Genomic DNA, 13349 nt, shown 5'->3' with positions numbered 1-13349 from the left:
GAGAATATAGCACAAATTTGCTTCTAGCTTAATTTTCAACTGTAAGCCCAGACAATGTAAACTCTTCTGTTGATGCAGGTATAAAATCTCAAGCTTACTGGTCTGTTGTGATTTAAGTTTGGCCCCAAGTTCATCTGCATGGATGTTGACTTTTGCCATAAAGAAATGAAGTCACTAAATTTATTTTGTAGTTCCAAATATTAAAAAAAAATAATAATAATAATGAGACCCGACAGCCTACAACTTAGCAAGAGTCTAAGAGTTCTTGGAAAACAGCCACCAGTCTAGAGGTTTTCCCCTATGGTCTGTCCCTGTGCACATGGTGGTGGAGTCCATTATTTGTGGACCAAGAAGGCATTGCCGTATAGTGTTCTGTGCTGTGAAGATATACCCACACCCAATTATTTAACTTGAAGACATTGGTCAATTCATGTTACGGCCTACCTCACAAGTAGTTTGTCAAAGATTGACCCATATCTTGAACAATGACTTTGATAACTACACGCTAAACAAAAGAAGCAGGATTAATGATGAGCAAAACCATCACAATGCAAAAGACTTAAAAAAAAAACATGATGAAAGGCTTTGGCATTTATAAAGAATACACAATACCCATGACAGTTACACAAAATGAAACATTTTAATTCCAAAAGATGTTCGTGATAACAGCATGGCCAAATTTGCAAATGTACAATTCGGTGGAATAACTTTGTTATGACAGATCTATGTTCATCAGGATGTGCTGCCAACCAGGCACTACAGTCATGAACTCCTTGTCTGTGAAATTAAATAAAAAAGAAATTAAAAATCATGCACAAAGAAAGAAAAGTTATACTTCTCTGCTTATTTTCTTGCTTGAACAAAAAAAAAAAAAAAAAAAAAACCGACCAAAACTTGAAAAGTATAAGCAGAAAGGGGGAAAAATCCAACAGATGATAACCTTTTTCATAATACATAACTTTTTGTTGTAAAACAACACACTTAAAATATTTTTTCTTTAAGACCAGGTTCAGTTCATTTAAAAAAAATTCTTCAATTACTAGTACACAACGTTGCTTAGTCTTCAAGATACAAGCCTTCAAACATCAGCAGTCTCACCTGCCACTAGTAAAGGAGAAAAAAATTACTCCTATGCTGGAGTAATATTTGAAACAGCGAGTTTCAGTTCAGTACATCTATGTCTTCAAGTCAAACAAAGAAACATTGCTCAGGTTGTTGTGCTCTAATGATTTTTGGCCAAGAAAATAAAATGTGATTTTGGAATACAGCCCTAACTACTGGTATAAAAATCTACTCCGGATTAAAATTTAATGGATAGCAACCTCATTCATTGCAGTCTATGTTGTATTACTGAGTCTGGATGCAGAGTTAATCTTTATGTCATTCAATGCAAAAATTTCATTCTGAACTCTCAGATCGCTGAAGGTTCAAGTACATGGCAATAAGACTGAGACTATTTTTGATGTAACCTCTTTCCAAAGAACAAGCGAGAACTGCAATGTTGAGAGGCCACTATTGTGAAAAGAACAGTTGTTATTTACTGGTATTTAATGAATAAGTGCCCTGTTGCAAACTAATCAATTATTCAAACTAAAATTTCAAACCGCAAACCACTCTATTAAAGTGAAAAATATGGCGGAGCACCAAGGCCTACAATAATAACAATGCAAAATTTGTAAAGTGCAGACTCACACCCCTAAGGAGCATGCTCTTAAGAACAAGAACGAAACATGGACAGTATACGAGTGAAAGGAACACAATTGTTTGTCTTTAACGCCATGCCAGCAACTAGGGCTATATCATGGGAAAGGACAGGAACACAAATAAATGTGCTCAGTATTTACCTGGCTTCTGTCTTCCATCAGGATGGTGACAACTGAGCTGCTTGTTCAGCTGCTGCCATCTCTCGTGCAACATACACAGCAAGGGCAAATAATGCAACACTCTTTACAACTGACCTGCAAAAGTTGGTATGCAAAGTATGAGAATGCAAACCGAAGATGTAAATGTGGCACTACTTTATAAGGACATGTATTTGCAAACTATTGAAAATTACTGCCTAAAGCTTCGATGCCACATGAAATGGGCATGAACATCACCTTTTGGATAACAAATGAATTACAAAGCAAAAATTTGTCAGCAAATAAAACGTCTTTGCAGCGTCTTAATTTTGTATTTGAATTGCGGTTTCCATCTTCATGTTTACCATCCATAACATGCTAGGGGTTGTAAGAGCCTCGGTTAAAAAATTTGGTTTCATCAACAACAGGCTATCCAGTAATGTTTATGGCAGACTCAAATAGAGGTCAGTAATAAAAAAGAAACAGCTAATTGTCAAGGCAGATTACTTTACATGACACAAAGTGACCTCTGTTCAATAAAACCAAACAACGAGCGCGTATATTTAGGCAACTGTTAGCAAATGACAGTTTGCCATCACACTGCATGGCTACTGGTCTCTCAAGTGTCTGCCATTAAAAACAAGTCTCGCCAGACAATGAATATATGCAAGCAAGAAGAGACAAAAGACAAACCATCGGAATGGGTCGGTGTACAGTGATTTGACAAACTGGACTGGTTTGTTGGCTCCCATGTCGCCACAATAGGATCGCTGACCTTTGCTGGGCTCCTCGTGCTAACCGGAAGTCGGGCCGTTAGTGAGCAATGGAGTGCTCTCCCTTCCACCAGACACGCAATCACCGACCCCAGGCTTCATTTCTCAACGTTTTGTCCACAACAAAACGATTAACTAGGAAATACATTGCTGGATAACCTTAATAGTTAATGGGTATAGGATAAGGCGTAACGAAAAGTTGAAAAGTTTGAGCTCATCTGTAAATTTTCCACATTCATTATGGCATTTAAATGTATGACAGGTGCTACTGTACATAGTTGCATACTTCATGTTAGACATCATCTGAAAATTAGTTTGTTACAGAATAACCCTGCCATGGGCATCTGTTTTAGCCTTACTCATACAGCCATTCCCAAAAAGTTTCGGCTGAAATAACGATATACTCACTTGTGAGAGTCACCCTGTAAACAAAAATAGACACAAGACTCGGTTACTAATCAGTATGGAAAAAAATTGATTAATTTGTGTACAGATTTTGACATTTTGAATGGTGCGTGTCATGATGACAACTTTGGTCACTGCACATACATCTCTGATCTTGGCCATTGTGTGAATTATTATGTTTCAATGTTAAGGCAGTTGTTTTCCATTCTGCATTCTTCAATAGAAGAAATCATAGTAGCTTTGAGGAACTCAAAGATAAAAAAAAGTAGCTGGACCAGATGGGTCAACTGTCAAAAATGTGAACTGTCAAAAACACTAGTTCAAATGTTGTTTATCTGTTTAATGCAATTAAAGTTATAAACAATTGTGCTTTAGAATGATATCAAGAGTACATAATTATGTATGTGTACTGCATAGCACAGCTACATTGTTTGTATCATTGTTTATCATGGCTTTGTTCAATCCCCTTCGGTAGGGCAATGGAATAAACAAATCAATCTCAATCAGTAGTGCTAGACTTTCCTTTTACTGTGTACTTTTATATATCTAACCACAAACTTAAATTTTCATTTGCAGAATACAGTGACAGATGGAACATTTTGTATTGTGCAGTGAGGTTTATCTGCATCTTATTGTTGGATACGTTCCTAGGATTTTTTTACACTTTGACAAACTCACTTAAACTGGGTGAACATGTAATTAGCAGATAAAAGTACAGTAAGTAAAGTATGTTGTACCTTTTCATGCACTGAAAGAAAAATTATTGTTGGCATAGATTTACTTAATTTTGTTTTATGTATTTTTTTTATATAATTTTCTCATGCCTCACTGTATATTAAAAGCTTGAATTGTAATTTTGTCATATCTTTTGTTGTCCCTCCATACATAGGACAATGACCTCGGAGTAAATTAATTTAATTTCTAAATCTGACCGTTGTCACAAAAAATGTAGCATATTGTGCAGACATTTACATCTAAGGATAAGTACTATTGCATACCTTCTGGACAAATTATAATCAACTACAAATACGCTCAGACACTCCTCAGTGTGCGGAACCAGGATTTGAAGGGAACGTTGAAATGAATAGACACACAGTGGCGTATTTCCCAATATGCACACTAGGGACGCAGCTCCTTATGATTCAGCAGAATTTCGATTTTTTTATTTTATTTATATAGTTCCCTTTGCTGGCTCTCAGTCCCCACAGGTTGGGCCACAGCAGATAGTGAATAGTGTGGCAATGATCCCTCCATGTGATAAAGTTTTGCCACCAGTGCAGGGTGACCAAACTCAGCAGATCTGTCATAATTTTATGCACTGTGGTGTGCATGTAACACCAGACACCTCCTACCTCCTTCTGATATTGGTCAGGAAATTGACTCTGTCATGCATCCTGCTAGTGCCTCAGAACTGTCGGTTGGAGTGTCAGAGTTAGATGCCCCTGTGATGCGTCGACAGGAGGCTGCAATGTTGGCGAAGGGATAGACGTCAGCAGCACTGGAGAACCTTGGCTGTTCAGCCTGCACAGAAGATGAAGCGACCCACAGCCTAAACCTTCCTGTTCGCCAGGATTTAAGTGTGGCAGGTGGATTAATTGTCACCAGAGTCTCACAACCGGCATGCAAAGAAACCTGGAACCTTTTCAGAAAAAGGTTCAGACACATGTTCATCAGAGGATAGCATTGCAGTTGGTGATACCGGAGCTGAGGGAGAGGAGGCAGGCCAGCCGCCGAGAAAAAGGAATAAAGAAACTTCTACTTGACGTGTTGGTTACACTCACAATTTTAGCCTCTTGTTGAGGCCTTTAGTGTCGATGGTGGAGGGAGAGGAGCAACGGAGTAAAGGTAGTTCCGCTTGACGTTCCACTCACAAGTTCAGTCTGTTGTTGAGGCCTTTAGTTTCCATGGTGTTCTTATGGCTTGCGCCGTATTTGACAGGTAGTGCAGCTCGAGTACTGCAGAATGCTCTTCATGTCTCTAATTGAAAATTTTCTACTGGTGTAGCAGGGCTTCTGCTTACGCAAAAAATTGCGTACAGTACACATTAAAAATTCGGAGGACCCCTTCAATTTTCGTTAATGGGGTCCCAGGGGACCCCTTCAAATTTCGATACAAAATTTAGTAAGTGTAGTGTCTGACATCGTAGCATTATCTATTGTTGTCGTCTGCTACAAGGTGAAAGTTACTTCCCTTGCACTGAGTTTTTTCCCTTACCGGGAAGAGTTCCTCTAACCCAGTGGTTCTCAAAGTATTTCGGACCGCGAACCACTTTACTTAAGTAAAAAATTTGGCGGATCACCAAGGCCTAAAATCCCTCTGTACTATGAATTTCAAATTTAAATTGCCGCATTTGTTTTATTACAATTCAAAACTAAATGTCCTCTTGTGACAGTAGTATAGTAATAAGTTGACATAAAACTATATATACCTCGTTCTTTGTAATTAAAATGTTAATGCGATGAATGCGTTCGCAACTAAAGGATTTTTTTTCTTTCTTTTAATATGTTCGCACAATTTTAAGCTTAAGTGTAAATCGAGGATCATGCTATGAAGGTAAAGTATTTTACGAAAAGACATTATGAAAATTCGACACAGATTTCGTTACAAAATTGTAATTACAGAACAAATTCCAACACGACCGACAACCTCCTGAAAAAAAGCAAATAGAAACTGAGCTGTCTATATTTTTTTTCATCACAGTTTAAGTTGTACCGAAGATACTAAATACTCTAAGACAGGGATGCACAACCTACGGCCCGCGGGCCATATCCGGCCCGCGACGCGGTGCCATCCGGCCCGCGAAACTTCTGCCCACAGTGCAGGAAATCGGCATGTTAGTAATAAAAGAAGACCTTAAAAAAACGAAAAAAAAAAAAAAAAGGAAGAAGAAGTATTTATCCCCACGTAGGGGCGTCTCTCAATCTTTTTTTCGATAGACGAACATTTCGATTCAGTGCTCCGACTTGGTGTCTCTACGATGAGGCCGGACATTCAGAAGTTGGTTTCGGGAAAACAACTTCAAATATCCCACTAATTACTACATAATTAATGGTAAGTACAACTTGTTTCTAATAGAAAATGGTATCTGCTTTATTTTTTTTTTCCTTCTTGTATTTTTGCGGTGAAGTGGCCCGCGACACGGCTGTCCGAAATGGATATGGCCCGCAGGCCGAAAAAGGTTGGGCATCACTGATATAGTCTGTTCCTTCGTGTTCTCAAGGATTGACTATTGTAATTCGATCTCTTCTAGCTGGCATTCCTAACCATCTTTTTGATAGACTTTACTGAATTCAGAACAACGAAGCTCGTCTATTACGTGATTGTCTAGAGCTGAAGGCACTGCATCCAGCTGGCTAACTGTTGCTGTGTAGTTTATAAATCTTACTTTGCTGTTTCTGGCACTCGCTCGCAGTATCTGAGCTCACTCACATCCATGTCAGCTATTCTTCTTCTGTCACCAGAAGGACTTTCCAGTCTAACCAGCCAGCCGACCAACCAGCGTCATACCTACTTTTTTCTCATTTTCTTTCCCTAATTTTCTAACTCTAAACCTCACCCATAGGCAACAATTTATTTTTCTTAAACTGATAGACAAAAAAGATTTATTCATCTTGATTTTAATGATACCAGAGCTTGTTCTGGTGACAGGAACAGTTAAGACAAGGTCATCAGACATTGAGTGGGGTGGCTGCATGGGATGTAGGGGAAGAAAAATTCAGAGAAATAGGACAGGAGCCTGCAAAAAATTAAAACCCACCGCGGACAGTTCGTACTGATTGAACAAAAAATAAATAAAAACAACAATTATTTTTTTTGTTCACGTAGTAATGTTCAAAACACAAAAACAAATGTGTTGGAAAGCGAGGAATTTTCACAAACTATTTCAATCCCAACAGTTTGCTCGGTTTGGAGTATCTAATGCAACCAACTAAGGGGTGGCAGTGGGACGTGTTTATCATGTTTACCCGCCATTTCACACACAAACAAGGCCGCTAAACTGCATCTTCAGAGAAAGTGACAAAGGGCAGGATGGGGAGGGGAGGGGTGAGGGAAGGAGGATGGTTGTGGAGGAGAACGTTTTGTCTGCAGTTCCCCAACAGCATACAAATATGGACAGCAAACGACAAGCTCCGATCCCCGAGACTTGCTATTGGGTCCAGGGAACCCACGACAAATATTGTCAAAGACAATAGGGAAAGGCCATTTTCACGCCAACATTGCGCACTGTATTCAGGGGCTGCTTATCCTCGCCCTCCGTGGTCAGTTGGAGAGCTCAGGGGGACATATCGGAGACAACCTGTGTGGTGGGCAGCAACCGGTCCTTTCAGCTCCCTCTGCCCAACAGTTTAGCCACCAGTCTCCACAATCTGCGCAGTAAGAAAGATTGCTTTATTCTTGATATTTCAAGTTTTGGTCAGTTCATGTAGCATTTAGTATAGTTCCTCTATCAAGTGGATGTAACTAAACGAAATGATCATTAATGTTAACTTTTATCCACGAGAGCTAATCGAGTTTCAAGTACATTTTATACCATTGTTGTCGACGCCATTTCGAAGTACAATATAGAGAAATAAAATCGAAGACAAGAGGCAGAAAATTAGTCACGTTTTCCGGGCGGATTCCTGTATAATACTTAGTAAGTGGCTTCTTACCTTTGTTTAAAAAAAAAAAAATCACTGATCCGAGAAATCAACATTTTCACCCTCTGCTTATTGAGGCAATAATATATAATCATTGCTCTGAATGCAAGTTTTCATATTCATCGGAAATTAACCCATTACCATTTTCAGGCAAGAGAGAACTTCTTCTCGATCTGTGGCAAGTGATGACAAGCTGTTGGTGTAAATCCTGAGACCGCTTACCAACAGCAGGGAAAGAAGAATTGTAAACGGAAGAGGCAGTTACCATCCTCAGCAACTTTGAGAGACTGGAGACTGGTTCGTCTTGTCCTCGAGGAAGACATTTGGAGCCGCAGTGTTCTTGTCAGACATGAGGCGAGCCTGTCTTGTACTCGCAGTGGCCGGGTGGACCAGCATCTTCCACCTGCAGATCGCTGCCCTGCCAGCGGATGCGTCGGGTGAGATGCGCGCTGACCTCGGACATGGCGGTGCAGCAGGAGGGACAACCCCTGACGAGGTCACCGTCATCCTGGAGGCCAACGCTACGCTGTCAACGCGACCTCCCTACAGTGAGTCTGGAAAACATTTACTGATGAAAAGTAGTAACTAAGAGAGAGAGGGGGGAAGGTAGAGAAACAGCTTTTAATTTTTTAAAACGAGATAAACAATCCGAATTTTGATAAATTAACTCCTCCTTCTCCTAGTCCTCACTTGACTGACTCTCAACCCAATCCCCATCTCTTTGGTCTATATAGCAAGTCTGAAACTAAAATTCTAGAAGTTTCTAGCCGAGCATTAAAAAATACAATTGTTAACGAGATCATTACAATAGTCAAGACAGCATTACAACGGTCAAGTCGGGATAAAACAAAAACACAGACAAGGAGATGTGGGGTGCGAACACAAAGCTCCTCACGTCACGTGCTGTGGTTGTGTAGGGCAACACGCGCAGTTGTCAGAAACAAACTTGTCTTAAAATCCAGCTTAAACCAAAGATCCTGCTGAAGAAGAAAACAAGACATCCGTCAAGCCCACTCAGATGGATTCAGACACTGACTTTCTATGAATCAGTAGAGATTGTGTCTGATCATCATTACTTCTGAGATTGTTTAGAAACATCCAGAGTATATCATTCTAAATTCGCAAAGAAGTGCGCGCCCTCTGGTGTAAGACAGGGATGTAGGCAGAACAATAATAGCAGGTGTCGAAAAAGTTCTCCTCCTCGTGGCTCCTGCTCATTTTTACACTTTCAGGGTTTAGTAGACAGCACTCGAGGATGAGGGGAAGGTGGGAAAGGAAGAAAATGATGAATGATCACATGACAACACATGCTAACTATCCAATAGTGACGGGGAACTGAAATGTGTGTGTGTGTGTGTGTGTGTGCACTGTGTGTATGTGTGTGTGTGCTTGTGTGTTTTATATATATACTGTGTGTGTGCAGACTGCAGCGAGTCTCACCGAGCTCATAAGAATGACACCAACAAGTTCCAGGTTCGTCATAACGGAGTCTGGTGGGACCAGGTCTGTCAGACCGGTCTCGTCTGGAACCAGACCCTCTGCAGGTGAGGCCACATCGAATATTCACCTTGATTTTAGTCATTGGGACAAAACAGCAAATCAGTCTGGTTGCTGTCAGAATGTTAAAAAAGCGAAAAATAAAAGGTATCACATTCCCGCTCATGTGGGTTTGTCACTACTAATACTACTAATATTAATACTAATAATAACAACACCTTATACACACCCATTAAAAACCAACATAACTCATAACACATTTCTTTAGGAAGTCATGCAATAGCTGGATAAAACTATTGCTGTACAGACAGGAATGTGTTCAGTATTCTCGGACTTGCAGGTTAATCATTTAATATGCGTCCTTTTATCCTTTCATCTGTCTGTTTATCGTTCTTCAATCACTGGAGACTCCGATATTGGCTGAAAAGCGTTGTACGTCTGCCAAGGGTTGAAGTAGATGGTCGTGGAGGTGGTTGGAAAATGAGTTCCATTGTTGGCATGGTCTCTGACATTTGCTCATTCACCAACGGTGTTGACTAGCAGGTGACTTTGGTCAGCGCGTGTTTGATGTGTTAAAGATTCTCACCTGTGCCAGGTGCTTTGATGTAATCTTCAGGTGTGAGTATGCCGCCAACGATCTGAGGATACCCCCAGAGTGTCCGGATTATCGTAACCATGGGAACCAAAGCGGGAAATACGAACAACGAGTGAACGAGAAATGGATCGTCAGGGACTGCAACCTGGCCGTGTCGGGGCTCGTCTGGAATCAGACCATGTGCCGCTGTGAGTGGGGGCCTGATGGGGATGCCAGCCTCCTAGACTTTGACCGTGAGTAGTGCTCACTGCAAGGTCCTAGACCTTGACACTTACGTAACCTTTGCACTCAAGAGTGCAATAGAATAGTCCGAAAAAATGCTCGCACACAGATTCACCTTCTTCATGTATTTGTTTATTTGTATGTGAAACTGTAGGTCAAGTCTGAGTAGCGAGATAATTGTCACGTGACGCGAAAGCACTTACCTGCAACCAGCCAACATGTAAACATCTGTCTTACCTTTAATCAAGCATCTACTAGAGTTACTTCCCCACGAGAAAATCTTTTTTAACTCCTTTCCCAGAGCGAATTTCTGACAAAGATGTCTGCCTTGAGTCGTTCCCTTCTGTCCAGCAGTCGGTTGGTATATCCTTCTGTATTTCTCCTATCAAAGAGCGTCAACACACCTATTCACACCCATTCTCATGCAAAGAGTGGGTAAGGACGATTGCGGAGAATTACGCATGCACATGACCTTCACCCCCGCTTGTAGTGTAGACCTCTTCCGGTTGTGACGTGGGCTGATGGCTGTACGTGTGCAGTACCTGAACATTGTGCTTACTACAAAATACATTCTCATCAACACATTGTTAGCAAACTGCGTGCAGCCTCAGTTTCCAATGACAAACTTCTTTTAATGAAAAGTAAATAAATAAATAAGCATTTTTGAGATTAATATACATTCTTCTCACATGCCAGGAGTTGCCATCTGTATTAAAGTGCTAGAAGTGAGTTATCCTTTAACATTAAAACAAAGTTTCATAGGAATCGTCATGAAATGTGGCTTTAGTCGCCTGCGAGTATTGCACGAGCATGCTGCGTGCACAGGGAGGCTGAGGTCGGTGGTGGATGCTGTCTGTGGTCAGGTTCCACCCCCTGCGACACCATGCTCAACGTGACCTTTGAGGACGGGATGATCGACGATGCCAAGAGTTCCTTTCTGGAGCTGACCTCTGGCTCCACCGTGGCACTACGTCACTACACGTCACGCGAGGGCAAGGTCAACAAGGCGGCCTACTTCGAGGACGCGGCCTTGACCGTGTGGTACTTCGCCGGCAACGAGTTGAGCGGATCACTACGCGTGGAGTTCATGTAAGACGACAACGACAACGACTACGACGACGATGACGACGACGACGATGATGATGATATTTGAGATAGTGAAAATTTGGTAGAATTATTTTTCCAGTGTAAGGAAAATTAAGATACCGTCAAAGAATGTAGAGAATATCCCAAGAGAAGCCGAACAATAAAAATTAGAGGTGAAGAATTTGAGTGTTGTTGTTACTAATCTTCTTGTAGTATTATTGAATTGTACTTGAAGAACTTCATCGATAGAAGCTGTCACCAGGTTCAAGGCCGAAAACTCTCCAGCAACAAGGGGGCAGTATCAGATCCTTCTCTCCAACGGCTGCAACGTCACGGGACTGGGGTACACCACCCCGTCTCTGGCCATCGGCTACAGGGCCGAGGACAAGTCCTTCCTGCTGGCCCTCCACACCAGCAACGTCCGCAAGGCCATTGTGTGCACCCGCAAGCTGGTCAGTCCACCCGCCTTCCTGATATTGTGTGTGTGTCTGTCTGTGTGTACGCTCGTGTTCCCGTGTGTTTAGCGTGCGTGCGTGCAATACCAGGAGGAACAATGTAGATAAAGTTTTTCTTCCTTAATAGTGATACACACACGAAGATTATCGGCATCTGTGTTTTCAGGAAGCCTTTGATTGGCATCACGTGTCGCTCATCTACGAAGACGGAACTCTGCTCTTCAGGGTAGATAATCATCCTTGCATCATATCCAATGACTTTTCAGGTTTGTGTTTTAAAAAAAAAGTTTTGAGTTGCTTGTGTACGTATGTTCCTATTCGTGCTTGTGTGTTTGTGTGCGTGTGTGCGTGTGCACGAGGGCAACAAAACTCACCAGCTCTGCTAATATTTATCAAACACGGTTGCAAGGTTTTTCAATGTTCTGGTTGTCTCTGTTTCTAACCTCTTCCCATTGAAATCATCTGCTGGAAATATGGACTGATCGACTTATTGTCTTGAAAACATTTACTATTGTTCCATGCAGTCTTACTGATGGTCAATCCAAAATAACCTTATATCTCTTTGTGAGACAATAATTTACAGCCATACACGACAGCCACTTCATATAATGAATAATGAATTTTGTCATTTCATCCTGATGGAGTGGCACCAGTGGGTGATGCTTGGATCCAAAAGCTGTTTTATAAGACAGACATTCAACCCTCGGCACTTGATGGCTGGATGCAGGAACATCTTTTTATTTGCAGGAGAAGTAGAGAAAACCGCTTGTCCTCTTACCATCGGAGCAGACCCTCTGGAGAAGGAGTCAAGATACATCGGGTATCTTGATAATGTAAGTGCAGCTTGTTGACCATTCATGCGTCTAGTCCCAAAGGCTATAAAACATGAAAGCATCCATTACACAAACCGAAGGAGAAAATATACTGTTACAGGCAGTCATGTGTAATAAGGGTTACAAAGTACAAGGACCTACTTTCTTTTTAAAACAAAAGAAGATAAAATGAAGCTGCTGAAAAATGAAGTTTTTTTTTTTTTGACAAACAACTTATTTTTAGAGACCTCTTGACGAAGAAATCATCAGCAACCTCATCTTTCTGCATCATGTTGCTTTTATTTTCTCACAGCTCGTGGTAGCCCGGTACTGCCGTCGGTTCGTGGAGCAGGCCATGGTGCCTGACGACGCCGACAACGAGACAGAATCACAGGACCTCGTGAAAAAACGAAACAAGAGAAGGGGAACAAAGACAACGACAAGCGACAAACCCACCAACGCCCCTGCAACCCAGGCGCCAGAGGAGACAGGAGAGACTGAGAAAGGACAGCAGGGCAAGCTCGGTGACGTCATGAACGCTTTGCAGTGATTGGTGGACGGGACTAGTTGTTGGTGGATGGCAACAGCGAGGCAACCTGTTGGCAAGCCACCGAAGATGAGGTCAGAGTTCATATGGATGGCAAGGAGCAGGCTGAACGAAGTTTGTGAAGACCAGTCGAGTAAAGCAAATGAGTTTAAAGGTGACATGAGTAAGTTTGAATAATGTTTTTACACAAGCACCAAATGTTTAGCTTTCTAAGCCAGAAATGTGACTTTCACCCAAACACTTAACGAGAGAGCCAGAAAACGGGATAATCTGCATGGATTATTGCAGTCAGTCCTTTTTGATGCTTGAAAATTCGCTTTTTTGAAGTTTCCAGTCTCCCAGGACGCATGAACACGGGCACACACACACACGCGCGCATCGCCGCTTGCACTAATGTAAATACAACACAATCTATTGAAAACAATTCCTGTGTTCATGAAGCAGAATTCTGGAATAAAGGAACAGTGGAACCGTCA

General features: G+C 41.5%; 1 protein-coding gene and 1 long non-coding RNA gene across 3 annotated transcripts; one reads left to right on the top strand and one right to left on the bottom strand.

Annotated features, from left to right (window-relative positions):
• Positions 1–615: 615 nt before the first annotated feature.
• LOC112571432 lies at positions 616–4032 on the bottom strand. Of its 2 annotated transcripts, XR_003100820.1 has the most exons (5): positions 4018–4032; positions 3023–3036; positions 2535–2749; positions 1845–1958; positions 616–777 (listed from the first exon to the last, which is right to left on the bottom strand). It is a non-coding gene; the product is annotated as an uncharacterized LOC112571432 (long non-coding RNA). The 2 variants fall into 2 exon arrangements; XR_003100819.1 differs by having other exon boundaries at positions 2535–3036.
• A 2801-nt stretch (positions 4033–6833) lies between these two features.
• LOC112572957 lies at positions 6834–13349 on the top strand. The gene is made up of 9 exons (XM_025252971.1): positions 6834–7393; positions 7810–8207; positions 9083–9203; positions 9773–9984; positions 10837–11062; positions 11322–11511; positions 11681–11780; positions 12262–12347; positions 12640–13349. The coding sequence occupies exons 2-9, from the start codon at positions 8009–8011 to the stop codon at positions 12874–12876; spliced, it is 1371 nt and encodes a 456-aa protein (XP_025108756.1). The 5' UTR covers positions 6834–7393; positions 7810–8008; the 3' UTR covers positions 12877–13349.

This window comes from Pomacea canaliculata, linkage group LG9 (genome assembly GCF_003073045.1).
Source record: "Pomacea canaliculata isolate SZHN2017 linkage group LG9, ASM307304v1, whole genome shotgun sequence".
Lineage (NCBI taxonomy): Eukaryota > Metazoa > Mollusca > Gastropoda > Architaenioglossa > Ampullariidae > Pomacea > Pomacea canaliculata.
Note: the sequence above shows the minus strand (reverse complement) of the source record. Positions and strands in the feature narration are given on the sequence as shown.